Source organism: Astatotilapia calliptera, chromosome 19 (assembly GCF_964374335.1).
Source record: "Astatotilapia calliptera chromosome 19, fAstCal68.1, whole genome shotgun sequence".
NCBI classification, from domain to species: domain Eukaryota; kingdom Metazoa; phylum Chordata; class Actinopteri; order Cichliformes; family Cichlidae; genus Astatotilapia; species Astatotilapia calliptera.
In genome coordinates, this window is record NC_137440.1 from 9,063,334 (window position 1) to 9,091,052 (window position 27,719).

At 44.6% G+C, this 27,719-nt stretch overlaps 2 protein-coding genes across 6 annotated transcripts in view; both read left to right on the top strand.

Moving 5' to 3' along the window:
• The first annotated feature begins 12,474 nt into the window (after positions 1-12,474).
• On the top strand, positions 12,475-20,324 carry traf3 (TNF receptor-associated factor 3). The gene is made up of 14 exons (XM_026151303.2): positions 12,475-12,760; positions 16,495-16,645; positions 16,816-16,981; positions 17,085-17,136; positions 17,483-17,587; positions 17,679-17,843; positions 17,928-18,008; positions 18,114-18,188; positions 18,318-18,410; positions 18,493-18,633; positions 18,730-18,907; positions 19,044-19,387; positions 19,461-19,652; positions 19,748-20,324. The coding sequence occupies exons 2-14, from the start codon at positions 16,498-16,500 to the stop codon at positions 19,781-19,783; spliced, it is 1,776 nt and encodes a 591-aa protein (XP_026007088.1). The 5' UTR covers positions 12,475-12,760; positions 16,495-16,497; the 3' UTR covers positions 19,784-20,324.
• A 1,347-nt stretch (positions 20,325-21,671) lies between these two features.
• mipol1 (mirror-image polydactyly 1) overlaps positions 21,672-27,719 on the top strand; it is a 48,239-nt gene continuing 42,191 nt past the window's right edge. For 2 of the 5 annotated variants that reach the window (XM_080293517.1, XM_080293520.1), the window contains exons 1-4: positions 21,672-21,849; positions 25,082-25,179; positions 26,219-26,275; positions 26,551-26,739. In XM_080293517.1, the coding sequence (XP_080149643.1) occupies positions 26,699-26,739 (41 nt within the window). In that variant the 5' untranslated portion in view covers positions 21,672-21,849; positions 25,082-25,179; positions 26,219-26,275; positions 26,551-26,698. The remainder of the gene's footprint in view (positions 21,850-25,081; positions 25,180-26,218; positions 26,276-26,550; positions 26,740-27,719) is intronic. The other 3 variants (XM_080293518.1, XM_080293519.1, XM_080293522.1) reach the window with 3 other exon arrangements.

A 27,719-nucleotide genomic window follows, 5' to 3' on the forward strand; every position in this document is an offset into this window, starting at 1 on the left:
TGCCACCTTATTCCATAGTCCAGCCAATGATGCGATTCACATTCGTATATATGCAGTTAATCAACGTGGTTGTCAGGCTATGACAGCGTCCTTATGTGCCGACACCGGTGTTTTAGCGAGCAAAGCGGCTGATGTGGAGTGAAGCCACGTTAATGACAACGTGTACAACCATTGGAGATGTGAGCAGGACAGACGGAACAATTGACAGAAAAGTGTGGACTTTATACCAGTTTTTAAATTGTGTTGATCGGCCACGTAAAACCAGAGTTATGATAAAAATATCTGCAATGTTTGGTTTTCTTCCTGAATACTGTCGTTGTTTATATTTACTGCGGGAGGAAACGGTAAAAATGGCGTTTTTATAAAAATTGCGACGTTTAGCACAAATCTTGTGTAGTTAGTGTGTAGTGTAGTCAGAACAATGAGGCGACTGCTGAATGTTACAGGTGTTACAGCAGTGATACATCTGCTGTTGTCAGGCCTGCAGGTATCAGGCTGTTGTTCTCCTTCATCCCATAGTGGACAGAAATTATTTTTTGGAGTGGCACAAATAATTTGTGTGGCATCAGATCAGATGCAGAACAGCTGATTGTTCTGTAAATAGTTTGAAATGTTTATTTAAAAAGCGCCTTGGCTGCATTTTTAGGTAAACAGCTGCAAAAAACTTTGTTTGCATAACTCAGTTACTTTTTTGAAGAAGTAACTACAGTGGCTTGCAAAAGTATTCGGCCCCCTTGAACTTTCCCACATTTTGTCACATTACAGCCAAAATCAATGTTATTGGAATTCCACGTGAAAGACCAACACAAAGTGGTGCACACGTGAGAAGTGGAACAAAAATCATACATGATTCCAAACATTTTTTACAAATAAATAACTGCAAAGTGGAGTGTGCGTAATTATTCAGCCCCCTGAGTCAATACTTTGTAGAACCACCTTTTGCTGCAGTTACAGCTGCCAGTCTTTTAGTGTATGTCTCTACCAGCTTTGCACATCTACAGACTGAAATCTTTGTTCATTCTTCTTTGCAAAAAAACTCCAGCTCAGTCAGATTAGATGGACAGCATTAATGAACAGCAGTTTTCAGATCTTGCCACAGATTTTCGATTGGATTTAGATCTGGACTTTGACTGGGCCAGTCTAACACATGGATATGTTTTGTTTTAAACCATTCCATTGTTGCCCTGGCTTTATGTTTAGGGTCGTTGTCCTGCTGGAAGGTGAGCTCTGTCCCAGTCTCAAGTCTTTTGCAGACTCCAAGAGGTTTTCTTCCAAGACTGCTCTGTATTTGGCTCCATCCATCTTCCCATCAACTCTGACCAACTTCCCTGTCCCTGCTGAAGAGAAGCACCCCCAGAGCATGATGCTGCCACCACCATATCTGACAGTGGGGATGGTGTGTTCAGAGTCATGTGCAGTGTTAGTTTTCTGCCACACATAGCGTTTTGCATTATGGCCAAAAAGTTCCATTTTGGTCTCATCTGACCAGAGCACCTTCTTCCACATGTTTGCTGTGTCCCCCACATGGCTTGTGGCAAACTGCAAATGGGACTTCTTATGGTTTGCTGTTAACAGTAGGGCTGCCACGATTCGTCGACTAGTCATGATTACGTCGACTATCAAAATCGTCGACGACTGATTTAACAGTCGACGTGTCGTTTGAAGCTTTGTAAGATCCCAAAAGACGCAGGAATAAGCAGTAGGTTTTAAGAGTGTAATAACGGACTGAAACAGAAGATGGTAGCACTGCATGTACAAGGATGCCAGCTGCCATTAAACCCCGAAGAAGAAGAAGAAGAAGAAGCAGCTGTGTCCCAGAATTCATAGCGCGGCCCTGCTCAGTTTCCAACAATGGCGGCAGCTAGTTAGTTTTAATGTTACTCTTATTATTCTTTCTGGGTCACAAAATAAACGTTTAACATATGTTCAGGCGAGAATGTAGCTGTGTAAACCTCAAATACCTGCTCAGTTTATCAAGACACCACATATTTTCAAAAGCGCTCCGACCTTTTCAGAGACGTCTGTTACCCACTAGCTTGATAGCGAGCCGGGGCAAGGCTCACTAGAGCCGTGAGAACACCGGACTCCCGGCTAATCATTTTCAAACCCACCGCAGTCTTTCACTACTCAGGTTAAACATGATATATAAGATAAGATAAGATAAAACTTTATTAATCCCTCGGGTGGGTTCCTCTGGGAAATTCGGTTTCCAAAAGCACAGCACCGACAGAAGTTACAGAGTTACAGAATATTATATATATATATACACACACATATATAAATACAGAGACAAATATAAATAAAATATATGAAGGGGATAAATAGAATAAATAGGAATAAAAATAAAAATACAAGTGAATTGCACATTTCAAGTATTGAGGTCTATTTGCACCATTGACTATTAACAAAAGTATTGCACTAAAGGTATTGCACAGTGAGGTGAAGAGGCACTACAGCTTAGTTGTTCCCCCCTCCTTTGTCCTCCTTTGTCCTCCTGTTTCCCCTCCCTCTCCCCTCCAGAGAGGAGTTAAACAGTTTGATGGCGTGTGGGACAAAGGAGTTTTTAAGTCTGTTAGTTCTTGTCTTGGGGAGAAGCAACCTGTCACTGAACAGACTCTTCTGGTTGTTAATGGCCGTGTGCAGAGGATGTCTGGCATTGTTCATAATGTCCAGCAGTTTTTTTAGTGTCCTTTTCTCTGCCACTGTCACCAGAGTGTCCAGGTTCATGCCGACCACAGAGCTAGCCTTCCTGATCAGTTTCTCCAGCCTGGATGAGTCCCTCTTTGCTGTGCTGCTCCCCCAGCACACCACAGCATAGAAAAGTACTCCAGCAACCACTGACTGGTAAAACATCCTCAGGAGCTTCCTGCAGATGTTAAAAGACCTCAGCCTCCTGAGAAAGTACAGTCGGCTTTGGGATTTTTTATACAGGTGCTCTGTGTTGCATGACCAGTCCAGTTTATTGTCCACCCACAGCCCGAGGTACTTGTACTTGTTGACCACCTCCACCTCCTCCCCCTCTATCTGAACCGGCAGTGGACCTTCTCTGGACCTCCCGAAGTCCACAAACCGTTCCTTAGTCTTTGAGGTGTTGAGTTGCAGGTGGTTTGTGTGACTCCATGCGACAAAGTCCCTCACCAGACTTCTGTACTCGTCTTCCTGATCATCCCAGATACACCCCATGATGGCTGTGTCATGTGCAAACTTCTGAATATGGCATAATTCAGAGTTGTAGCAGAAGTCAGAGGTGTACAGGGTGAAGAGAAGAGGGGACAGCACAGTTCCCTGTGGTGCTCCTGTGCTGCTGACCACAGTGTCCGACGTGATGTCCTTCAGCCTGACGTACTGTGGCCTGTCGGTGAGGTAGTCGGCGATCCAAGCCACCAGGCAGGGGTCCACCTCCATCCTGTTCAGTTTTTCCTGAAGCATACAGGGCCGGATGGTATTAAAGGCACTGGAAAAGTCAAGAAACAGGATCCTGACCGTGCCTTTTCCCCCATCCAGGTGTGAGTGGGCTCTGTGTAGGAGGTACAGGATGGCATCCTCCACTCCGACACCCGCCTTGTATGCAAACTGTAGTGGGTCCTGGGCATGTTGTACCTGTGGTCGGAGGAGGTTGAGGAAGAGCCGCTCTAGAGTCTTCATAAGATGTGACGTCAGTGCCACCGGTCGGAAGTCATTCAGCTCATTGGGCCGGTTCCTTTTGGGGACCGGGACGATGCAGGATGTCTTCCATAGGGCGGGCACTCTCCCCAGTCGCAGACTGAGGTTGAAGACTCGTTGTAGCGGCTCCCCAAGTTCAGCAGCACATGCCTTTAGCATCCTAGGACACACCTTGTCTGGGCCTGCTGCCTTTCTGGGGCGAAGCTTCCTCAGTTGTCTCCTGACCTGATCCACTGTGACACGGGGAGATGTTTGGGAGGAGGGGGGTGGAGAAGATGTCTTGCTGCTGAGAGAGGGATTGGAGGAGGGGGGTGTCTTAGTGTCAGGAAGGGGGGGAAGCGAGGGAGGTAGGAGAGTGGGGAGAGGACTCTGTAGTGAAGGTGAGGGTGGGGGGGTTGTGGGCTGGTCAAACCTGTTGAAGAAGTTGTTGAGTTCGTTTGCCTTCTCCACAGTCCCCCCCACTGTGCTTTTCTTGGTGTTGTGGCCTGTGATGGTTTTCACACCATTCCAGACCTCCCTCATATTGTTCCTCTCCAACTTCTGCTCCACCTTCCTCCTGTAGGTGTCCTTTGCTTCCCTCAGGCAGCGTTTCACCTCCTGCTGTGCTGCTTTCATCTCCTCCTTCACTTTGCTCCTGAAAGCCTTCTTCTTCATGTTGAGGACAGCTTTGACTTCCTGTGTTACCCACGGTTTGTTATTAGGATAACACCGTACCGTCTTAGCAGGGGCGACCGTGTCCACACAAAAGTTGAGGTAGTCTGTAAGACTATGTCTTCACCATGTGGGCTCAGAAGCACATCCCAGTCTGTGGTGTCATAGCAGTCTCTGAGAGCATCCTCCTTTTCTGGGGTCCATCTCCGGATGGAGCGCGTTGTGACAGGCTGCCTTTGGACGAGGGGTGTGTATTGTGGCTGTAGGTAAACCAGGTTGTGGTCTGACTTCCCTAGTGGGGGGTGGCTCTGTATGCATCTCTCACATTGGCATACAGTAGGTCAATTGTCCTGTTGCTCCTTGTGGGACAATTCACAAACTGGTGAAAAGCAGCCAGAGTAGAATCCAGTGTGGCATGATTAAAGTCTCCAGATATAATAATGAAAGCCTCGGGGTTTAAGTCACTTAGATAACTTAAAATGTTATTGTTTGTCTTTTTTCAGTGTTTTATTTGTTCCTGAGTAAATCGGTTTGGCTGAGGTTAAAGTTATAGCTTTTACACAGCTGAATAAATGTCAAGCAGACAGCTGATTATCAGAAGTGTGAGATGCTCCAGAATTTACTCCGGTGTCCTGTTATATTTTAGATAGCAAGGAGTTTATTAAACTTCACCAAAACAATCTGAATTTCATTAAAATTTAATAAACTATCATCTTGTCTTTATTTTTAGTTAGCACATACCTTAAACACTTAAAGCTGTAAGCTAATGATAGCTATATAAGAGCAGATGCTGCTGGTGCAATAAGCTGTAGTTTTACGTCCAATGGATGATGATCTGATTAGTCGACTAATCCCAAAAATAATCGGTGACTAGTCGACTATCAAAATAATCGTTTGTGGCAGCCCTAGTTAACAATGGCTTTCTTCTTGCCACTCTTCCATAAAGGCCAAATTTGTGCAGTGCACGACTAATAGTTGTCCTATGGACAGATTCCCCCACCTGAGCTGTAGATCTCTACAGCTCGTCCAGAGTCACCATGGGCCTCTTGGCTGCATTTCTGATCAGCGTTCTCCTTGTTCGGCCTGTGAGTTTAGGTGGACGGCCTTGTCTTGGTAGGTTTACAGTTGTGCCATACTCCTTCCATTTCTGAATGATGGCTTGAACAGTGCTCCGTGGGATGTTCAAGGCTTGGGAAATCTTATTGTAGCCTAAGCATGCTTTAAATTTTTCAATAACTTTATCCCTGACCTGTCTGGTGTGTTCTTTGGACTTCATGGTGTTGTTCCTCCTAGAGCAGGGTGATATGACCAAAAATATTTATCACGATATATATTTGAAAATTTGCGATAACGATATAATTGACACTAGACAAAATACTTTACAACTCCACAACTTTATTAGTGCAAAAAACCCCATCAATGTATTTTCACTTAAACAAGCAGCTGTTTTTTATGTGCATTAAAGTTATATAAAAATGTAACAGTGCAAATTCCTTGCTGACAGTTTAACCAAAAGGCATTTCCAGTGGAAACTGGCCGACATATCCTCAGCATAACCATGTATACTGTGTGAATTTTCTGAAGAAACTGCAGTGTAAATTCTTGAATCTGAATGTATGCACTGAAATGAATTAATGACTGAATATTAAGCTAAAAATGTTGAATGAGCTGGAAAATACAGAGTACCTGGAAACAAAAGTGCAGAACTTTTGAAAGTTGATGTTCACAAAGAAGAAGTTGGAAAATAGCTGAAAATGTTTAAAATGTAAATTAGAAAAACCTAAGAAATGAGAAAAGGAAATTTATCTGAATGAATATTAAAATGTCATATTCTTTGAATCACTGAATGACTAAAATGTGGTCCCTCCACTTGGATCCACACAGTTTTATAGGTTTACATCTCTGAGCTTTGAAAGACACGGTGTTGGAAAGAGAACAACGATGGCAACGTTTTGAGGGTAAAATGATGGCTGTAGAGCAAACTCTGTGGACACAGCAGCAGTTGAAAGAGAAGTGTTTAAGATGAATCTTGGCAGAGTGAGAGAGAGCTCGTTAAGCAGGCAGGTGTGAGCCTAGTTGCTATAGTGACTGCACCCAATGGCTCCATACACACGCACACAGACATGCACCTCACTCTGCTGCTTAAAATGAACAGAAAACTCTGCCCAAAACAAATCGTTCCCAAATGAAAAGTACAAGTCGTATTGACAAAATTATTTCACGGTGTGCACCAGCAATGTCCAGTCTACCAAATTCTCAGTTTTCATGCTTGTGGAGTTCGGGGCGATCGTGGCTCAAGAGTTGGGAGTTTGCCTGGTAATCGGAAGGTTGCCGGTTCGAGCCCCAGCTCGGACAGTCTCGGTCGTTGTGTGACACTTCAAGACACTTCACCTACCACCTACTGGTGTGGGCCAGAAGGGCCGAAGGCGCGATATGGCAGCCTCGCTTCTGTCAGTCTGCCCCAGGGCGGCTGTGGCTACAACTGTAGCTGCCTCCACCAGTGTGTGAATGGGTGGATGACTGGGTGTGTAAAGCGCCTTGGGGTCCCTAGGGGGGAAGAGTAAAAGCGCTATACAAATACAGGCCATTTACCATTTATTATATGGACGTGGTGACAGTGTAAAGACAGCCTGTGCTTCTGATTTTCAGACAAAGTTTCTGAGCCCTTTTAACATTAGAGTCTATGGAAGAGTTGGAGGGAGAAGGCTGTGCATTGGTGACATTTATGAAAGAACCATAACACCTATTACAATAATAAACACATTGGATGAAAGAAGACAGCGATGGCTACGTTTTGAGGGTAAAATCATACCTGTAGAGCAAACGCTGCGGACACAGCAGCAGTTTTAAGAAAAGATTTTACGATTAATTTCCCCCTCCTCTCACTCTAGCAGTTGAGCTGTCTCACTCTAGCCCCAACATTCCGTCCCATACACACCCATTATAAACTCTGAAACGGCTGAAAAAAAGCATGAAACTTAAACTGGAACTGAAGAAAAAGTATAATAGATATTGAAAAGATAAATACAAGTTGAATAGTCTTGGCTTCGTTTTAAAGTTTGAATGGAGGCCCTACGTCAATGTATGTGGAAGTAGATACAGTTTAAAGAGGAGTAAGTTGAATGAAAATTTAAAGGGTCTCTCCATTGAAATACATGGGAAATTTTTGTTGAAAAAAGTTGAATAACTTTAAAAATATAAATGAGAAAAATACAAGCACACATGTCCAAAAGAAGAGGAATCTAACGGTGTTTGAATGGTTTTTCTAAGTTGAACGGTTTTGAAGGAGATAGTCCAAAAAATGTACGGAATGTGAAAAAATAATAATAAAGAATAGAAGAACAATACTGTGAATGCTTTTCAAGCATTCACACTAAATATCCACAAAACTTAAAGAGGTTACACACACACAATACGGTAATATTATGTTGAAGCACAGTACGTATCACTCCGCGAGGCTCCTGCCTATGATAGCCGTAATGCTCCGACAATCCATCAAGTGGTGCGGCTTCGTAGCTTAGCAAAGTCGTACTAAAGCATTTGACAGATTTTCGAGCGCCGTGTACATAAAATCGTTTCGAGGTCAGTAAACACAACCAGAGTTCATACATAAGGCACACGGGATTATAAGGGGCACTGTCGACTTTCAGAAAAATCAAAGGATTGATTTTAAGTGTGCCGTATTTTCCAAACAACACGGTAATAACAACGGCCCGCTAGCATGCTCTACCAAAAATAGTGCTTTGTTGTGTATCTGACGGACGAAAGCTAAACCAGTTCCACACCACTGAAGTTGCAGCACTTTTACAAACCAGGTGCACTCTATTTAGTCATTAGCACTCATCAGGCAATGTCTATGGGCAACTGACTGCACTCAGACCAAAGGGGGCTGAATAATTACGCACACCCCACTTTGCAGTTATTTATTAGTAAAAAATGTTTGGAATCATGTATGATTTTCATTCCACTTCTCACGTGTACACCACGTTGTGTTGGTCGTTCACGTGGAATTCCAATGAAATTGATTCATGTTTGTGGCTGTAATGTGACAAAATGTGGGAAAGTTCAAGGGGGCCGAATACTTTTGCAAGCCACTGTATGTAATTAATTGCTGTCCTACCATGGAAGCACAGCATGAGTAGAGGTCTCTTTTTTTCCTCTTGTACTTTCCCATTGTAGTGTACATTTCGGTAACGCTACCGCTCTCCGACTTGTATTCCCATGTAATGTCTGTGTTGTGTGTGTAAGGTCGGGGGGGGGGGGGGGGGGGGGGGGGAATCCCATTTCACTGCAGGGCAACCTGCATGTGACGAATAAAGCTTTGATTGATTGATTGAATTGCCAGCAGTATTGGTCATTATTTACTGTATTTGGCAGACAGAGAGTTACAGACTCTCTCCCAGACCTCAGACTCATAATACAAGTCAGAGCTTTATAGAAGAAGAAAAAAGAAGAAAAAATAAAGTTGTGTTTTTAAAATTAGAGTTCAAGTTATTTTTACTTCCAATAGTGTTAACATGCTACAGGTCATGAACAAGATTTTTTTATTTTATTTTCATTGTAAGTGGGCTAAAGCAGTTAATTAAAAGTAGTGTAACATAAATATAAATGCTGTATTTTGATTATTTTTAAACCATGTAACTTGGATGGATTTGATGCTGGCGTGACCACAGTGCACATGTCTGCTGTTGCTCACAGTGGTCCAAGGGACGCTCAGGGAGTTTGTGTGCTCGCTCAGACACGTGAAACATTAGAGGAAACATTGCTTGTGTTTGACACCAAACCTCAGTTAATTATTTCACCATTGTTGAAGAAAACTGTCTGAGGCGGGATGGATCCATGCTTTCAAACTCTGACCTTACCATCTGAATGTCGCAGCAGAAATTGAGACTTGGGCATCTTTCTTTGCCTTTAGACAACAATTCTGATGGCAAAAGAGCCAAACGGGACAGGCCAAAAAAAAAAAAAAGAAAAAAAAAGAAAAGAAATTGAGACTCATCAGACCAGAAAAGGTTTTTCCATCTTCTGAGCCAGCGTTGTAGTTTCTGTCAAACTGCAGAAGGACCAAAGAGCTTCAACACCAAAGCAGAAGAACTGATTTATGACAACCAACCAGATGAGGAAAATGACCATCAGACAGCAGGACAAGGCTCATCTTAGATATCCTTTAAAGACACCTTATAATAAAGATATATGGTATATGGTAAATGGTAAATGGCCAGAACTAAATCATCCATACGTTTGGAAACATGTTATTTTGGACTGGAAAATAAAAGCTTCTTGATTTAATTTGAAGCTTTATTTGAAATTTTACTTTTCTATTCGCACATTACTTTTGGTCTAAATACTATCACTTTAATTTATATCACCCGATATTTTATTTCATTTTATTCTGACAGTCCAAGTGAGTAATGTTAAAAATACATGAGAGTCTTTTCAAATTCATATGTCTCCTGGGTCATTATTTTAATTTGCTGTGGGGCGATATTCACAGGTGGGCAGACCTGAGCAGGAGAGGTCCTGGAGCCTAGAATAGGAGCTATGTCCACAGGAAGGACAGATGAGAGTTACTGACAGAATCGCTGAATAATCAACTAATCAAAGAAGGATTGGCAGATCAGTCGACCACCAAAATAATCTTTAGTTGCAGTCTCACTATAATTAGAATTAGTAGATGCAATCAATAAGTAGAATTCATAAAACAGAATCTGTAAATATAGCATGTAAAATACAAAATGTGAAATAGAATCGGTAAAATCAGTAAGACGTTTTGACTCTAATATTTTCCAGCACTGACTGCTGACAGTTCAACAGCTTAATAAGAGATCTTTTTTAAGCCATACAGCAGGAGCTGTGAAGAACAGACAAACTGTGGAGACGATTTTCTTTCAGTGGAAACAGTTTGAATGATTTTCCAAAACTGGCTTTACTCTAAAAACACACATTTGTACGCGTGTGTACAAATATGAACAGTATTAACAGAAAAACATATAAATGAAATGAAATGGGGGGTGGGGCTGTGTTATCGGTGCATGTGTGAGTTCAGGGTGGTTGTGGCCTTTGTGAAGAAAATGTTCTTGAGTCTGTGGGTCTTTGTGCTGATGCACCTGCAGCGCTTCCCTGAGGGAAGCAGGCTGAACAGGTTAAAACCAGGGTGGGAGCTGTCCTTGATGATGTTTGTTGCTCTGCTGAGGCAGCGGGAGGAATAAATGTCCATCAGGGAGGGGAGAGGGCAGCCGATGATGTTCTGTGCTGACTTGACTACACTCTGAAGCCTCACTCTGTCTGCCTTAGTGCAGCTGCTGTCATACAGTATGTTAGCAGGCTCTCAATGGACGAGTGGTAGAAGGTCAGCAGCAGGTTGGAGTTCAGCTTGTACCTCCTGAGGACCCTCAGGAATCGTCTGACATTGTGCTCCATTACAGTGAGTTGAGTGGTGCAGGAACCAGGTGAGGATGAGGATGGGAGCAGGGCTGAAGCAGATGAGTGCTGCTGTTTTGGTGTTTCAAAGCAGGTGAAGAAGCCGTTTATTTCCTCTGCCAGCTGCACACTCAGGTTTTCTGCTTTCACAGTGTAGCCGCTGTGGTGTATTGTCTTGTATGCCCTGCCACACCTCCCGTGTGTTGTTGCTGGACAGCTGGGACTCGATGTTTATTTTGTGGTCTGTCTCGGCTTTTTAAATTCCCCTTTTCAGGTCAGCTCGAGCAGCCCTGTACAGAGCTCTGTCGCCTGACCTGAAGGTGGCGTCATGGACTTTGAGGAGTGATTGGACCTCGCTGGTCATCCAGGGTTTTGGGTTTGTGATATATATGTATTAATGTAATAATAAATAATGTTACCAAATGATAATACAAACTTTACTTCAGTTTCTATTTCTACTCTAATAAATGTACTCAACTTGAATCAGTCTTTGAACATGAGCAGAGAAAAAGAAGGAAAATAAAAATATGTTTCTATTTCCTGTTGCCTCCATTGTGGAGGGAGACTTTGCCTCTAAACAGCAAATGTGTACAGTCAGGGGTTAAAGTGGATTCAGCAGGTGGGGAACTTAAAATCAGCTGTTTTGTCTCAGTGTGGGGAAAATAATCAAACTCACAATCATTTCTATTCCAGCAGATTGTCTTAGTGTGCAGGCTGTGATCAGCTGACCTGCTGCTCTTTCTGGATGTACATACCTGGATTTAGCCAGATGTGAGCAGATGTTTCATCAGTTGGCCATCCTCTACACTGACAGTCTGCTGTTCATGCTGTCTTTGTATTAGACAGCCACTGTGCACCAGTCACACACTGTTCTTTACTTTAAACCATCACAGTACAAATTAACCTGTTTATCCTGCAGAGGATTTTCATGCAGCCTTTAAATAACTGTCTGCCTCAGTTTGATTAGCAGCAGGTTTCACAATGTGAAAAACATAATGTCACATGTATGGATTTAAAAACACGATGATTTACATGTCAGCTGGACCTTTAGCTGCAACACACTGCGAGACAAACTGCACACAAACAGTTTGTGTGTTTGCTGATGTTTATTGAGCTCATAGAAACACTGCATTTCAAATTACCTGACACTTAAAAACGTTACTCCCTTTATGCTCGCTCCTCTTCTGTAGAGCTAGCGAGATGCTGAAGTACCGGCACCTGCACTCACCTGCCCAGGTTATCTCTGAGTATAAACTATAGATGAACCTAAAATAATGAGTCTCTTTTCTGAAAATGTAAGAAGAACAAAGTACAAATATTTGTTTAAAAATGTAGGGAGTTAAAGTAAAAAGGGTTAGAAAAATAAATAGGCTGCTCAAGTAAAGTACAGATGCCTGAAAATTTTACAGGCATCTGTAATCAGAGCATCAGTAATGAGTGCTTACAGAGGAAACAAGTTTGGACTTTCTGGTAAATTAAATGATTATGTTGTTCATAATCGTAAAAATGCAAAGGTCAAAGCCCACATCAGTGGAAGCAAGAATGAGCTGAAAACACTAAACTGAAATTATTTGACTTAATGAACTAAAACATGCTCCTGCCCTGCCCTTTCGTACCTGTTAACATCTCAGCGCCACTGTGAGCTTCTCGTTCACCCCGACAGGCCTGATAAACAAATAAAGAAAACTGTACGTGGCGGAAGCAGCGCCCCCTGCGGCCCGCCGCCGCCCTGCAGGCTCCGGGCAGCTGGGGGATTTCCTGGGCGGAAGCAGCGGAGGGGGTTTCCAGCGTTCAGCCCGTCCTGCTGCTGGATCTCTGAACTGATCCCAGCATCGTCTGCTCACACAAACCACTCAGCCGGAGAACCTGAACCCGAAACCGGACCATGAGGAGTCCGTCCCAGGCCCGGAGGCTCCGACACAGCGGCAGGTTGACGGTTTGAATCCCGCAGAGAGTCCGCGGAGGAACCGCCGAGAAGGAGGTCCCGGGGAGTCCTGAGGAGCTGTGGCCTGCGGAGGAGATTCATGTGAGTCCGAGAGAGCAGAAACAGAATAAAGACACACAGTAGAGACATACCAGAGATGCGGTATTGACAGGAGACTCGGTGTGAGCAGCGGGAACATGTTAGCTGTGTTAGCGGGCTGGAGGAGATGCTACAGCTAGCTGTGTTTACATTAAAATCCCCGTTACCGATCACACCGAGCTAACAGGCTAACGTCGGCTAGCGTCGGCTTTCCGTCTGTTTACACCCGCGCCCACCGGATCAGTAACAAAATCAATAATTCGATCGGTAACTTGATTGATGCCCTGATCAGAGCAGCAGAGCTAAAAACAGTCAGACCTGAAGAATCGAGCACAGACAGGACGAGCCCAGTCTGTTGCTTCTATTGTTCTTATTGATCCGCGGATCAGTTCCTGGTATCGATTATGGCTTGTGTGTCGATAACATGTGATGGGAAGGTTAACAGGACAGGTGTGTGTGAGGTCACGTGAACTTGGAGTTACTGTTTACTATTTGTAAACACCAAAGTACTGTCAGAGTAAGCAGGATAGTAAGGCAGTAAAAGTACTAAGAGTACTCCTCAGACCACCTCCGATGTGGAGTTTCCAGGTGGTTTCTCATTTGAGGACAGGCAGGTTATCAGGTTAGTTTCACCTTTAGCTCACCTGTGAGAGAGCAGCTGATCGTCAGCTGACAGAACAAACCATTATTCAGATGAAAACACCTGGACATGCAGGTGACGCTGATGGTCTGAGAAGATTGGGACACTGAGAGAATAAAACCCTGTGATGTTTAACATCTGAATCAAAGGTCTCACCTGTAACCTGACACTGAGCATACCCCGGGGCGGAGCGTGTTTTGTTAGGTGACCCAGGGTGAGCCTGCAGGAGCTCTCAGGTTGACCTCTGATCGTCACCCATAAGTGTCTTAACGGCGGCCTGACGGGATCCCGCTGAGGAAACACCTGGACGAGACAGATGTTAACACCATGTCATCATCATTATTTGGGCATCAGAAAAATCCAGAAAACACCCAGAGGGTCTGACTACATTACCCAGAACGCTCCAGTACAGGTCAGACAGACATGAGAAAAAGCTGCTCAGCAGGGCAGGTGCTGTGCAGCACTATACGTGTCAAAATTTAAGATCATGGGTGTTAGTGATGGTGTGTTTAGCTGAGCAGACGATGATAAGAATCCTCCCTTCACCCCAAGATGGCCGCCCCTCCCTGAGCCGCTTTCCGCTGAAAGTTTCGTCCTGTTAAAAGCTCGTTTTTCTTTCCCTCTGTCGCTAAGTGCTTGCTCACAAAGGGCCATTAAAGCACCTGACATGGCTGCTGTTGTGTTTTTGCTGCTATCTAAATAAATGGTACTGATAGTGGCGATGATGATGATGCTGGTTGTGGTGATAATGATGATGGTGGTGAGCACTGGGTAACTGGGACATGTGTGAAGGTCCTGTTAATGCTGAAGCACATCTGCAGGTTCAGAAACATCTGCTGTCATCCAGATGTTTCTGTTTCAGGGATGATGAATAAACCCAAGTGAGTCCACACCTGCCCCTCCACAGGCACCCCCTGCTGGGCGCAGACTGCTATCATCAGGTTACTGATCCTCCATCAGCTGCTCTGAGGAAAACCCCTGTGATGAAGTGAATTCTTCCAGTTTCTCTTTCTGAGAAGTGCTCAGTCACGACTGCAGTCACCTGCTTCATGTCGCAGCACCCGTTAACCACAGGCATGACATCACACACGTAGGTGTGATGTCACACATCTGGCAGATCCAGATTGCACATCAGTGACGAGCTTTCACTCTAACTCAAGCCTTAGAATGCCACTGACTCATTTGGGGCTTTTATTTTGAAAGGGATGAGTTTGTGTCTGTGTGTGTGTGTGTGTGTGTTGACGATGCAGTGAATGGAAAAGTCCCCAGCATCCCTGACAGGAAGTGTGTGTTTCTGTTTCTGTGTGTGTGTGTGTGTGTGTGTGTGTGTGGAGGTTAAAGGTCACAGCTGTGTGTGAGGTCATGAAAGCTCTCACTTCAGGTTTTCATGTGTCAGCTGACCCGATGCTTCTGATATTACCCAGAATTCCTGTGTGAAGTGTGTGGATCCTCTTTCTGGATTTATTCAAATGTTCAAATCTTTCATTTTTTACCAGATTTCACTGTTTGTGTTTTGAAAATGCGTCGGCTCTTTGAATGTTCGTGAGTTGATAACATAACATAAGCTAGGTAAATAAACCCCGCCAGCGCCACCGCCTCACTGAGGAGGCACATCTCATGTCACCTGACGAACTACCGTCTAGGTAGCTCGTCAGGTGTGTGAGGCTGCAGTGGGCGGGTTTCCCGTCAGAGCCGAACAGCAGGAAATGATGGTAAACCACGCGTGCACACCGAGGTTACTGTAACAAATGTCGGAAAGTCTGGTTGTTCCTCATCGTGCGTCCGATCCGTGACCGGGATTCTCGGTCTGCGTGTTTGGCCGTCTGTGCTGTCGGGGCAGCGGTCAAACGTCCAGATGAACAGAGGTGACTGTTGTTGTGATTTGGCACTGTATAAATAAAATAGAATAGAATACTGCAGTACTGTGATACAGCAATAGTGTAATACTGTGGTACTGAAGTACTTTTTTGCAGTGAGTATCAGAACACTGAGGTCATTTCCATTGTGGCTGTTTTTGAAACATCACATGTTTAAGGAAAAACCCCAAACTGCACGTCAGTCAGCTCAGAGCAGCTGACTGGAGTTAAAGCCGGTTATCCAACCGTCAACTTCATGAACTTAGAAAACAGAGTAACAGGTTCATTTTCTGAAATCCTCTTTATGTTTTTAACTGAGAGAGAAATGCATTCATTCCTCAGTTTAATGGTTCAGTATCTGAACCTTTTTCCTTTATTTAACATTTGGACTCACGTCCAGGGCTGCTCAAACATCATGGCGGACGTCTGCTGTGAGGGTTAAAGGTCAGTGTAATATTTAAATGTCTGATCACACTGTACACGAGGAGTTCCAACATGACCAAAATGTAATTCTTCAATCGCAAACGTCCACCTGGTCATCAGGTGACCCATCGAGGGTTCAGGTAGCATCGGCCCTTTTAAAGGATCCACGAAAACACGAAAGGAAAAACTGTGAATGCCGACCGGTCGGAGACGGGGTTCCCGTGACATTCAGCCAGAAGCTACAGGATTCACCCGAGGGTCCACCTGAAGGACCTACCTAAGTCTGAGATGTTCGGAGGAAGACCAACTGATCTTTGGACACTCACTCTGACATATCTGTGAAGGTTCTCAGGTACCAGGTCATGCTAATCTGAGGAGCTTGGAAAGAAAAGCGACTGGGCTTCATGACATCACGAGTGTCCGAGCTGAGGTCGCCGTTTCTCTCGTCATCAATGACCTGCCGCACCGCACCGCAGTACATGGTTAAACCTGACCTGTGACATCACAAAGACTGATGTGGAAGTTCTGAGACCTTCTGGAAAGATCTCAGGCTGGATCATGAAATCATGTATGAAGGTTTTCAGATTGTTTACTGGTTTTACTGGTCTGAACCAGTGGAGCTGAAACTCCCATGTTTGAGCTCACTGCCTGTTCTCCTTCACCTGTTCTCACCTGTTTTCGCTGCACTTTCTAATTAAATTAACATGTGACCTGTCAACTTTCCTATTTATAGGCTTCGCCCCTTGCTGGACTCCACTGAGCACGTGCAGACTGGACTCAGTTGTTGGGTTCTAATGTTTCTTTTAATGTTTCCTCAGGTCATGTCCGCGGGGAGGAGTGCTGACGGCAGGGAGGTGCAGATTCCCCTCCAGCAGGTGGCACCCTCCCTTATTTCGCCCCTCTCGGCAGCCCCGCCCTCTCACCGCCCAGCCAATCTGTGGCCTTCCAGTGAGCCCACCGCTCAGCAAGGTAACGAGTTTCAAAAAAAAATCTTTGTTAGGTAGGATTCACACACGGTGGCTGATCTGATTGGCTAAGGTTATTTAAGACCCAGTCAGGCCTTTGAAGCCAGGAGGGTGTGAATCCTCTTTGAGGACAGGTTCGGTAAGGTGTGTCTCTGACCTCAGGTGTGTGTTCAGGTGTGCCCGCAGGCTTCCTGCCTCTTCATGGCGGCTTCAGAGATCACTTTGTAGAAACTCCAGAAGCTAAATACTGCTGCGAGGCGTGCAGGCTGGTCCTGTGTCAGCCCCGCCAGACCGAGTGTGGACACCGTTTCTGTAACAGCTGCATCTGCGACATCCTCAGGTGAGACAGGCCACTCCCACTCAGGGGAAACACTGCGTCGATTTGAGTTCCTGCTCGACCCTGCAGGTGTCAGCGTTTAACTTTTGTGTCCTCTCTCCTGCAGTCGTCCAAACCCGGTGTGTCCGGCTGACATGGAGCCACTGTTCAGAGACAAGGTGGGCAGGAAGTGACATCACAGCAGAGATCACGTTGTTGACTGATCAGTAGGACTGTCAACGTTAACATTTGTTAATCTGTGTTTATGAATAAAGTTTTAACATGATGAAGCCATCTGGAGCGCAGAATGGACCAACTTTGTACAAACTGCCCCAAATACGCTGAGAGAGGCATTTCCGATGGGTTCATTTGGTTAAAATTTTAATCGCGTTAATCCTGGCGACGGATAACGCATGTTAATGTTGACAGCCCCACTGGTCTGTGATTGATTCCCGATCAGTTACTGAGCAATCTGTGATCACTCGTCGGGCTGTGTGATTGATCAGGCTGTGCTTTGTGTTTCAGATCTTCAAAGACGTTTGCTGCCACCGGGAGATCATGTCGCTAAAGGTTTACTGCCGCAGCGAGGCGAACGGCTGTCAGGAGCAGATGAGTCTGCAGCAGATACCTGTGAGCACACGTACCTGAAAATCCCGCTTTCTGATTGGCTGCTCTGCATACAGCAGAAATTCACTTACCTGCCTCACCTGTGTGTCTGCAGGACCACCTGAACGTGTGTCCGTTCTTCGAGGTTCCCTGCCCGCTGGGAAAGTGTAAGGAGAGGATGATGAGGAAGGAGATTCCCGACCACCTGAGCTGGAAATGCAAACACAGAGAAACCACCTGCGAGTTCTGCAGCACGAAGATGCCCCTGACAGACCTGCAGGTGAGCCGCGGGCAGCGTTTGGCTTCTTTTTCTTGCTTTTTGGTGATTTTTGTGAAAAATTAAGTTTTTAAAAACGTTTTTCAGAAACACAAAGATACGGTTTGTCCGGCGTTCCCCGTGATGTGTCCAAACCACTGCTCTTTCGCCTCCCTGCCCCGGAGCGAGGTGCTGACCCAGTTTTTCCCGGATCACTCGCACCCTTCAGCTTTCAGCTTTTCCGATCGCAGTGATCGATCGATCTATTGATTTATTGATGTTGTGCTGTTTCAGCTCTCGGGTCACCAGCATGACTGTCCCAAAGCTCAGGTCAGCTGTCAGTTCCACCGCTACGGCTGCACGTTCAAGGTAGTTTCATCATCATTCTCACTAAACATGTGGCAGACCTGTGGCTCATGTACCACAGTACTGCAGTTATACACCTGTATTAATACTTCATAATGCATGTACTGCAATATTGCGTGTGCTGTGTTTCAGGGTTTGAACCAGGACATGAGGCAGCACGAGTCCACCTTCGCAGCCGAACACCTGAAGATGATGGCAAACAGGAACCTGTCGTTAGAGAACAAGGTAACCACGGTGGCACGTAAAACACTTCACATCTTCCTCAGAAAGTGCGGCGCGCGCTCACCTGAGCGCTCTCTGCTTCCAGGTGGAAGATGTGAAAGGTGAGCTGATGGAGCGGTACAAGGTGCTTCCTGCGCTCAGCAGCCGACTGTCGGAGCTGGAGAACCAGAACGAGGAGCTGAGGGAGAAGAACCGGCAGATGGAGCAGAAACTCGCCACCATGCAGGTACCGCCATTTCGCTGGTGGTTTTTTCTTGACAGCGTGGGCTCCTCCCACCGTCCACAGACACGCTCATCACGTTAATCTGTGCTCTCTCCACAGAAACTAATGAGCTCTCACTCAGAGAAGTTGCTGGAGGTGGAACTGGAGCTGCATTCTCTCCGTCTGCTCAGAGATGAGGTGGAGAGCCTGCGAGGAACGCTGGAGAGCGTACGGACGAGGCTCGCCGCTCTGGAGCAAGGTGGACGCGGCGGATCCGGATCCACGACACACACACTGGGTTAGAACGGCCTCTCTGTACCGCCGTTGGGGTCTGGGGACGGGCTGTAGTCTCAGACACCAGAGGTTTAGGGCACGCTACGGCTGTTTGTCGATTGATAATCAATAACTCCCGGTGCACGTCTTCTTCTCTGCAGCATCCCTGGAGACTCAGCTGAATCGCCATGACGACATGCTGAGCGTCCACGAGATCCGATTGGCTGACATGGACCTGCGTTTCCAGGTGCTGGAGACGGCGAGCTACAACGGGACTCTAATCTGGAAGATCCGCGACTACAAAAGGCGGAAACAGGACGCGGTGGCAGCGAAGACGCTGTCGCTGTACTCGCAGCCGTTTTACACCGGATACTTCGGTTACAAGATGTGTGCTCGAGTTTACCTGAACGGAGACGGCATGGGCAAGGGGACGCACCTGTCGCTGTTCTTTGTGGTGATGAGGGGCGAGTACGATGCCCTGCTGCCCTGGCCCTTCAAACAAAAGGTACACCTCACTTCCTGTGTGATTAACCGCAGAAGCGTGAACAGCGTGTTCTGATGCGGTCTGTGTCTGTCAGGTGACCCTGATGTTGATGGACCAGGGTCCCTCCAGGAAGCACCTGGGCGACGCCTTCAAACCGGACCCGAACAGCAGCAGTTTCCGCCGTCCGGTGGCCGAGATGAACATCGCGTCCGGCTGCCCGCTGTTCGTGTCGCAGACTGTCCTGGAGACGGGGACCTACATTAAAGATGACACCATCTTCATCAAGGTGAGGGGCGTGTCCTGCGGGTTACAGACCCCACCTATGTATTGATAAATTCAGCGATGAGTGAATTAACCTGTGGTGATTGGTTTGACCGGCAGGTTACCGTGGATACCTCTGACCTTCCTGACCTGTGACCGTGTGACCGGTGCGCACCTGGCAGAGCAAAGGATTATGGGAAGGATCAGAGATGGGAAGATGGAGAAGAAGAGACAGGAAGCAGCCAGTCAAAGTGAACTTTATTGACTGGTGGACTACAAAACTGTGTGTGTGTGTGTGTGTGTGTGTGTGTGTGTGTGTGTGTGCGCGCGGGGGTGGGGGGGTGAATGACTCAGTGTCACCGTGGTGACAGAACTCAGAGCCAACATGGCCGCCACTATGAGGACGTTGTTGCTGCTCGTTACTGATGCTGTGCATCGAGCTTTACTTCCTTTTATTACCCGTTTACAGAGGCATGCTAGGAAATCCACTACAGCCACAGAGGAGTCCGAAAACCTGATCAGACCGGATGAAACTACATAAAGAGCAGACTCCTGTAGAGCCCGGCGGTGCGGACTGGCTGCTCTGTGGCCTTGGTGGGTTTCCGAGCGTCGACAGAATTCGTGCGAGTCGTTCGGTTCATTTGCACACTTTAAAGTTTTGAATGTTTGTGTGAAAATAAAACTGACAGAAAACAAACTTGTTTTATTGTGAAGTTTTTCTGCGGAGACTTCCTGTTTTATCGTCACTGATGAGGTCATCAATAAAGGAACTCTCTGCCTGTGAAATAATAGCGTAGCCACATGATGTCACTTGGCGGTTTTGCTGCGTGTTGCTGCTGTCACTGATGTCTCGGGGTCCACAGTGGCGACTCGATCTTCGACACAGGTGTGGGTCACCAATGTGTGTGAAGACAAACCGAGGCAAAAAGAGGCTCCAGCATCTGTTTCAAGAAACTTTAATATCCTGAGGTAGAAGAAACTTGGTGTGAACAGTCTGTGTGCAAGTGACCTGAGTGATGAGGGTCACTCACACCATGGCTCAGATTGGTTGGTGGGCAGGGTGCAATGTGTGTCGGGGGGGATAACCGTCTGATAACAGTCTTCCCCCAGGGGAAGAAGCTGTTTGTCTGGAGGTGTGCGACCTGACTGAATTGAATTCAGAGGGTCCAACGGGCGGTGGGCAGTTCACTGGTTTACCTGAGACAGGAGGATCTGGCGATGCCATCCAGGGGTGTCAGATGGCAGTCAGTGCTTTTTTGGGTGGTGTTAATGACCCTCTCTGCTGCCTTCCTGTTCTTAGTCGTGGCCCCTGAGCACCAAACACCAGGCAGGAGAGCACGCTCTCCACTGAGGAGCAGCAGCAGGTCCTGGTCCAGGTCTTCATCTGGCTCTTGATGAAGGCGTTCCCACTTTCTCCCTCTTGCATGTGACAAATGAAGGCTTTCTTGAGGTTCTTCTTCCTCAGGACACCGAGGACGTGCTTGCCACTGCTGGGCCTCCTTTACCACGGCGATGGTGTTGTAGGTTGGAGGTGAGATCAGGGGAGATGTGGGTGTCCAGAAACCTGAAGGTGGAAACAGATTCTACCCGTCCTCCGTTTATAATGAGGGCGGAAGTGGACCTGTCTGTGCCTCCTGAGGTCCATTATAAGTTCTTTGGTTTTAAGGATGTTCAGCTTCAGGTTATTCTCTGGATCCCAGGATCAGGGAATCTGAAGGTGGTCCAGTTTGGTGTTGAGCATCTTCCTCTTCTCCAGATAGCTCAGCGCTGTGTGAAGGGTGATGGCATCCTCCGTGGGGTCGAGGGAGGGGGTGGACAGTCTGTGATGTGTGAGACACTACCCACTCGAAGCACAAGATGAGTACTACAACTCCAACACACGGATAAATACAGATTGTAGGAGGATGACGAGATTATCCATTTAAATGTCTTCACTGGAAGTGATGCACAAAAACATTAAAAGGCCAGATAAACTGATTTTTTTAGAGGAGGAAAGGAGGACGGCAGGTGGCGCTGCTCACAGGAAACGGCGACGGCTCGTTGATTTTTTTTTTTTTTTTTTTTTTTGAACCATAGAAGAAGAAGAGAGCGTTATCCGCAGAAAAAGAAGCGGCTAAGAGTTTGTGCTTCAGCTCCAGACTTCAGGCTCAAACCGAACCTGAAAGACTCGAAGGACCCCAGAACACCGGCCCGGACCCAGCGGGGCTGCGAGGCCCGACCCGGTAAGTGAAGCTCGGTTCTAGCTGTAGAACCGTAGAGCCCCGGGGAGCCAACAGGCTAACAGATAGCATTAAGGTTACCAGAAAACAGGCTCTTATTTTGAAAGGGCGACAAGCGATTGAGTTACTTTAGAAATGATTTCACGAAAAAAATAAAATAAAAATAAACACAAAAAGCGGCACGGTGTGTGATCTGTGTGTAAAAAAAACAAAAAAAAAAACCCGTGTGTGTGTGTTTAAATATATAAGTAAAACAACAAAGTAAAAACAAAATACGAATAAATATGTTTAAAAGCTGACAGGAAGGAACAGGCTCTACCTGTCAGACAGGTGTAACTGTCAGTGAGGCGTTTGTGTGACGCGCTGGCAGCTGATTGGTCTGTAATGCTGTGTGTGTGTGTGTGTGTGTGTGTGTGTGTGTGTGTGTGTGTGTGTGTGTGTGTGTGTGTGTGTGTGTGTGTGTGTGTGCGCGCGCGCGCGCAAACTAAAATAATGTGGAAAAACTTTATCATGAGCTGAGATGATGAAGCTGACGACTGCTGAGATTCTCAGGAAAGTGTTCTCATGCGGAGTTTCCATCTGAGTATCCTTTGTAATATTACTATTCAGAGTAATCTGAATATCCTGAGTATGCTGAGCAGTGCGAGTCAATTTACTTGAAAAAAAGTAACTAAATACTAGTTGCTGATTAATTCACCAGAAATAATCCAGTTAATTTACTGATTACTTATTTTCAAAAGTAATTAGTTACTTCATTACTTAGTTACTTTTTAAAACTTGATACACAACCTGAATACGTAATAACGTCATAGATCTTTCAGCCCAGTTCTATTTTTTCTGTATAATCCATCATATAAAATGTAATCAAATGAAAAAGTGTCTTTTTAAAATTGTTTTAATCGATTTAAACTTTTAACTTTATGCTTCAAGCACAAATTAAATTATTTCAACTGTCTTTGACGGGAAGAAATGTTTAACATTTAAAGCTATGTTCTGCATATTCCAGCGTATAAAATAAAATCACGTTTTGTGTTTGCACTCTTTCAAATAGATGCAAGTAAAACACAGCAGAAAATGAATAAAATCAAAGACTCAGCAGTTCTTAAATCTACTGTCAGCTGTTGAGCAGGAGTGGGGCGGGTGGAGGTTTGCCCACAGCGGTCATGTCAGTGGGAGGATCCAGGGGTTTCTCTGCGAATGTCACATTCCCGTGGCAGCGTGCTCGCTGCTCGCTCAGATTTGAAGTTTCATTTGTCGCTGTAGTTTTCTTCCCACGCAGAGTGAACAGCAGACGCTCATAGGGCTGCTCGATTATGGTAAAAATGATAATCAAGATTATTTTCACTGAAATTGAGATCACGATTATATGACGATATTTATTTAACCCTTTAAGACCTACCATAGAACCAAGTGCGCCAGAGCTTATATTATTGTTTTACATGTTGTAGTGCCATTTGTGGGAGCATTTCAAGTTGCTATACATCAATACAACTGTTATAACCCATATTTTAATAATATGTATGTATTAAGTCCATAGTAACTACATTAATTGCAAACAAGTGCAATAAACTACAAAAAAATTGAAAATCGTTTTTGTTTTGTTTTTTACATATATTTCTTCTTGGAGAAATTTAAGAGGTTTATCCCTCAAAACTTTAAATACTTTTTAAAAAGTTGCAAAAAATAGTTTACAACAACAGGAAATTTATTTTGAGTGTCTTCATAGTTTTATTTTGGAGATACACCAATTTTTATATACTGCAGGAAAAACAAAAAAACAATCTTATGATGCAAATTTGCAAAGAAAACAGCAGGTGCATCAAAATAAACTATTTCCAGCAGTGCAATTTGAGTTCTAAGCATCCCAGAAACTATTCAGAAAAGTCAAACATGGCTTATAAAAACACAAGTATAGGCTTTTGAAGCCTACAAGTAAAAAACTACATTTTCCGCGAAAATGACGTCACTTCCGGTTTTGGGCAGGAAACGCGATAGTTCGCGCTGACGTCTTTTTCACTGTGGGAAGTGTCACGAACAGCTGATCAGATCGGCAAAACGTGTGTCTGGAATATTGTTTTTGTTCCCGCAAGTGCTTTTTATGCAATTTTTGCAAAGCTATATGTGGAAGCAAACCGTGACCGAGGGCAAGCTGATGGCATAAGATGTAAGTACAACTCCTCTGGTTTCATATGCAAAAAAAATTATTGCGCTAGCTTACAGGTTCAGGTTCTACAGGGATTTAAAAATAGTTACACAAAACGGAGTGTGCTGCTCTGACCGGCTTTAAAGGGTTAACAATAACAATGTATTGAATAATGACTTTAAAAAATAATATAAAACAGTGTGCAAATACTGATAACAGTGCAAATGTTTGCAATATAAGAAATAAATGAAAAATGTAAACATCTATGTTTAGTGAACTTTGCAGTGTTGCTCTGTGGTGCAGCTACTACACCATAGCAAAGTTTATAAACGCGAACCCATAATGTTTCCACACCACTGAAGTTTTTTTCTTTTTACCTCGCTTTTCAACCAACGGCAGTCACTCTCCTCTGCAAATAACTTCTGCTTAGCTTTCCAAGCTTCCCTCGGGTCCTCTTAATTGTTGTGATGCGTGTTCGAAATGCAGAGAGGTGCGCTCGATTTACCACACGGAGCAGCGCGAGAGTAAAGCACGAGGCAGGGAGGGGCTAATAATCGGCTCAGTCATTTTTAATGAACGTTGAAAGCCCAGATCGTAATCGTGATTAAAATTCGATTAATTGAGCAGCCCTAGACGCTCGTCTTTCTGTCACTTTTTACAGAATCCAACTCAAAGTAATGTGATTACTTCCACGCTTTAAACGCTGCATGGTTGTACTCTCTCCATCACGACATGTGATCCATTGTTGATCTGCACACGTCTGTTACCACGGACGCCGCACGCTCATACGTCACTCATGAGACACTCACAAACAAAATCACGGTTTAGTAACGCAGTAACACTGCGTGCTTATGGGAAAGTAACAGTAATCTAATTACTTTTTTGCAATAGCAATCCTTTAGTTTACTGGTTACGTTCATGAAAATTGAGATGCAGCACGATTGGCTGAAATGATACCAAAGCGTGGAGGACAGTGGCGTGCACAAACGCGCTGCCTGCTGAACCTGTGATTGGTTTCTGTGAGGACGTGTTTGCTCTCTGAAGGCCCAGCTGCATGCAGGTCAGTAACTGTGTCTCTCTTGGTGTTCTCAGATGAAATGTTTGTGATGAAGAGTTTCTGTGGACCTGCAACCCTGCAGCTCCGACTGTTTTCCACTAGAACTTTACCCACTCTCACACTTTTCACCAAGGTAACACCCACACCTGTTCGATACATTAACATCATAGTCTCAGGAGCTTGGAAAGAAAAGCGTCTGGACTTCTGGGTTTGTTCAAAATCACGACCCTTTCAGCTTGTTCGTGGCCAAAAGTGGCCACCAACAGATTAAGTCTGTAATTTTTATTATTTTTATGGGGTTTTTTTTCCAATTTTTTTCTGCATAAAGCTTTTAACTAACTTCAGTTCTTTTCATAAATATAAAATAATTATTACTTTTTAACCCTTTAAACACCAGTTTATTTGCCCACTGCACTAGCTGGAAGACAACCTCAAATCTCACAATTTTATATAATTGCATTGCTACTGAAATTTCTTGTATTATTAATAGTAGAGTCTGGGGCATGTAATTGATTCACATCAACACTGATTATAATGCATTGTTATTTTTGTGCAGGGAGAGCAAAAACATAAAAACTCCCTCTCAAACTGTTCGTGGCCAAAAATGGCCACGCCTTGTTTACATTTACAAAATGCTACAAAATTCATATATATTAAGAAAAAATTCCACTTTTTTGACTTGAATTTTTTAGATTAGCATCAGTGCTGTTCATGATAATCTAAATTTTATTCAAATTCAGAATTTTAACCCTTTAAATACCAGTTAAATCACATAATTGTAATGAATTAAATAGGAATAAAATCCCCATTTTTTTCTAAATAATACATGCAAACTGATTTATTTTCTAACCATGGTGGAGGTTAGATGCGTAGCAATAATTAAACGTATCAATGAGTTTTATGCATCTTTGTTTTTTTTGTGCAGTGACAGAAAAACAACAAAACTCCCTCTCAGCTTGTTCGTGGCCAAAAATGTCCACCCCCTGTTTATGTTTACAAAATGCTATAAAATTCATATATATTAAAACATTTTTCTACTTTCATTGACTTGATTTTTTTAAAACCAAAATATAATTCAAATTCAGATATTATACCCTTTAAATACCAGTCAGATTATGTATTATTACTACTCTTTGGGGGAAAATAGCAATAAAGTTCACATTTTTCTGCAGGATCCGTGTCCTCTGTGTGATGAAGCCAAAGAGCAGCTGCAGCCGTTCAGACACCGGGTGAGAAGCTTGTTATAAAACTGTTGTTAATAAAGTTTAAAGTTAATTGAACTGACGTTACTGATTGATCAGTGATGACTGAGAGGCTGATATATGATGTGTTATTGATAGACTGGGATGTGATTGATTGCCATGTTCACAATAGTATTGATAAGAAAGTCTGTATGTTTTCCACGTATTTTACCTGTGTGTGCGTGTGTGTGTGTGTGTGTGTGTGTGTGTGTGTGTGTGTGCGCGTGCGTGGGTGCGTGTGTGTGTGTGTGTGTGTGTGTCAGCTGGTCCTGCAGCAGGTGGACATCAGCCTCCCAGAGAACCGGCTGTGGTGGGACAGGTACAGGTGGGACATACCTGTGTTCCACCTGAATGGTCAGTTTGTGATGAAGCACCGTGTGGACACTGCCCTGCTGGACAAACTGCTGCAAGATGCCGAAGGCCAATAACTCACAAATAAGCAATAAACACAAGTGATTAAGAAATATGTGGCTTCACTGTGTCATCTTTACACAGCCAATCAGAGCAGGCCTCACTGTGACATCACTGTGAAACAGATCCTGTTTTTCTCGAGTCACCCGATCCCGTGACCTTATCAATATTTAACCTTCACATAACTGTCAGCCAATCACAGCTCAGCTCCTCCTCGATGTGTTACCTGGTTACAACGGAGACCTCAGGCATGCTCTCAGGCAGGTGAAGTTGTGGCGATGGCGTCGCATAGAGCGGCAGATGTTCAGTTTGCTCTGCAGAGGGCAAAGAGGAAGATCAATGAGCTGCAGCTCCAACTCAAGTAAGAACTGTCTGATCGGTGATCAATAATCTGTCAGACAGGCTGAACTGATCGATCAGTAATTGATAAGTGATAATCTAGTGATTAGGTCCAGAGTTGAACGCCTAACTGTAAAAGTTGAATTCAAGTTAAACCTGTATTGGATCAATAATTCCAGGGACTGGCGGTGCCGCCTTGAGGTTTGGATCATGAAGGAGCCATCTGATTGGCTGTTGGAGCTGCTGACAGGGAGAGAGGGGCTAGCTGTGCTCTGTGTATTGATAAGGGAAACGATTCACGTGGAGAGAATATTGATTACCACGGGAATCCACCGCAGGAATGACCAGTCAGGTTCTTTTACCTGATGGAGGTCACCTCGTTACCTCTGACATTGTTACCGTTAATCAGACTTCCTGTTTAAAGGTCAGAAAGCACGAGTCACTCTGAGCTGCTCTAAGAAATGAACCAATAACCAGTGTTGGGAAGGTTACTTTTTAAAATGTATTCCATTACAGAATACAGAATACATGCCTCAAAATGTATTCAATAACGTATTCCGTTACGTTACTCAATGACAGTAACGTATTCTGAATACTTTGGATTACTTAATATATTATCATGCTTTTTACAACAACGTGAATGTACTATTGCTGTGTGATTTATTACTATTACTGAAGGTCC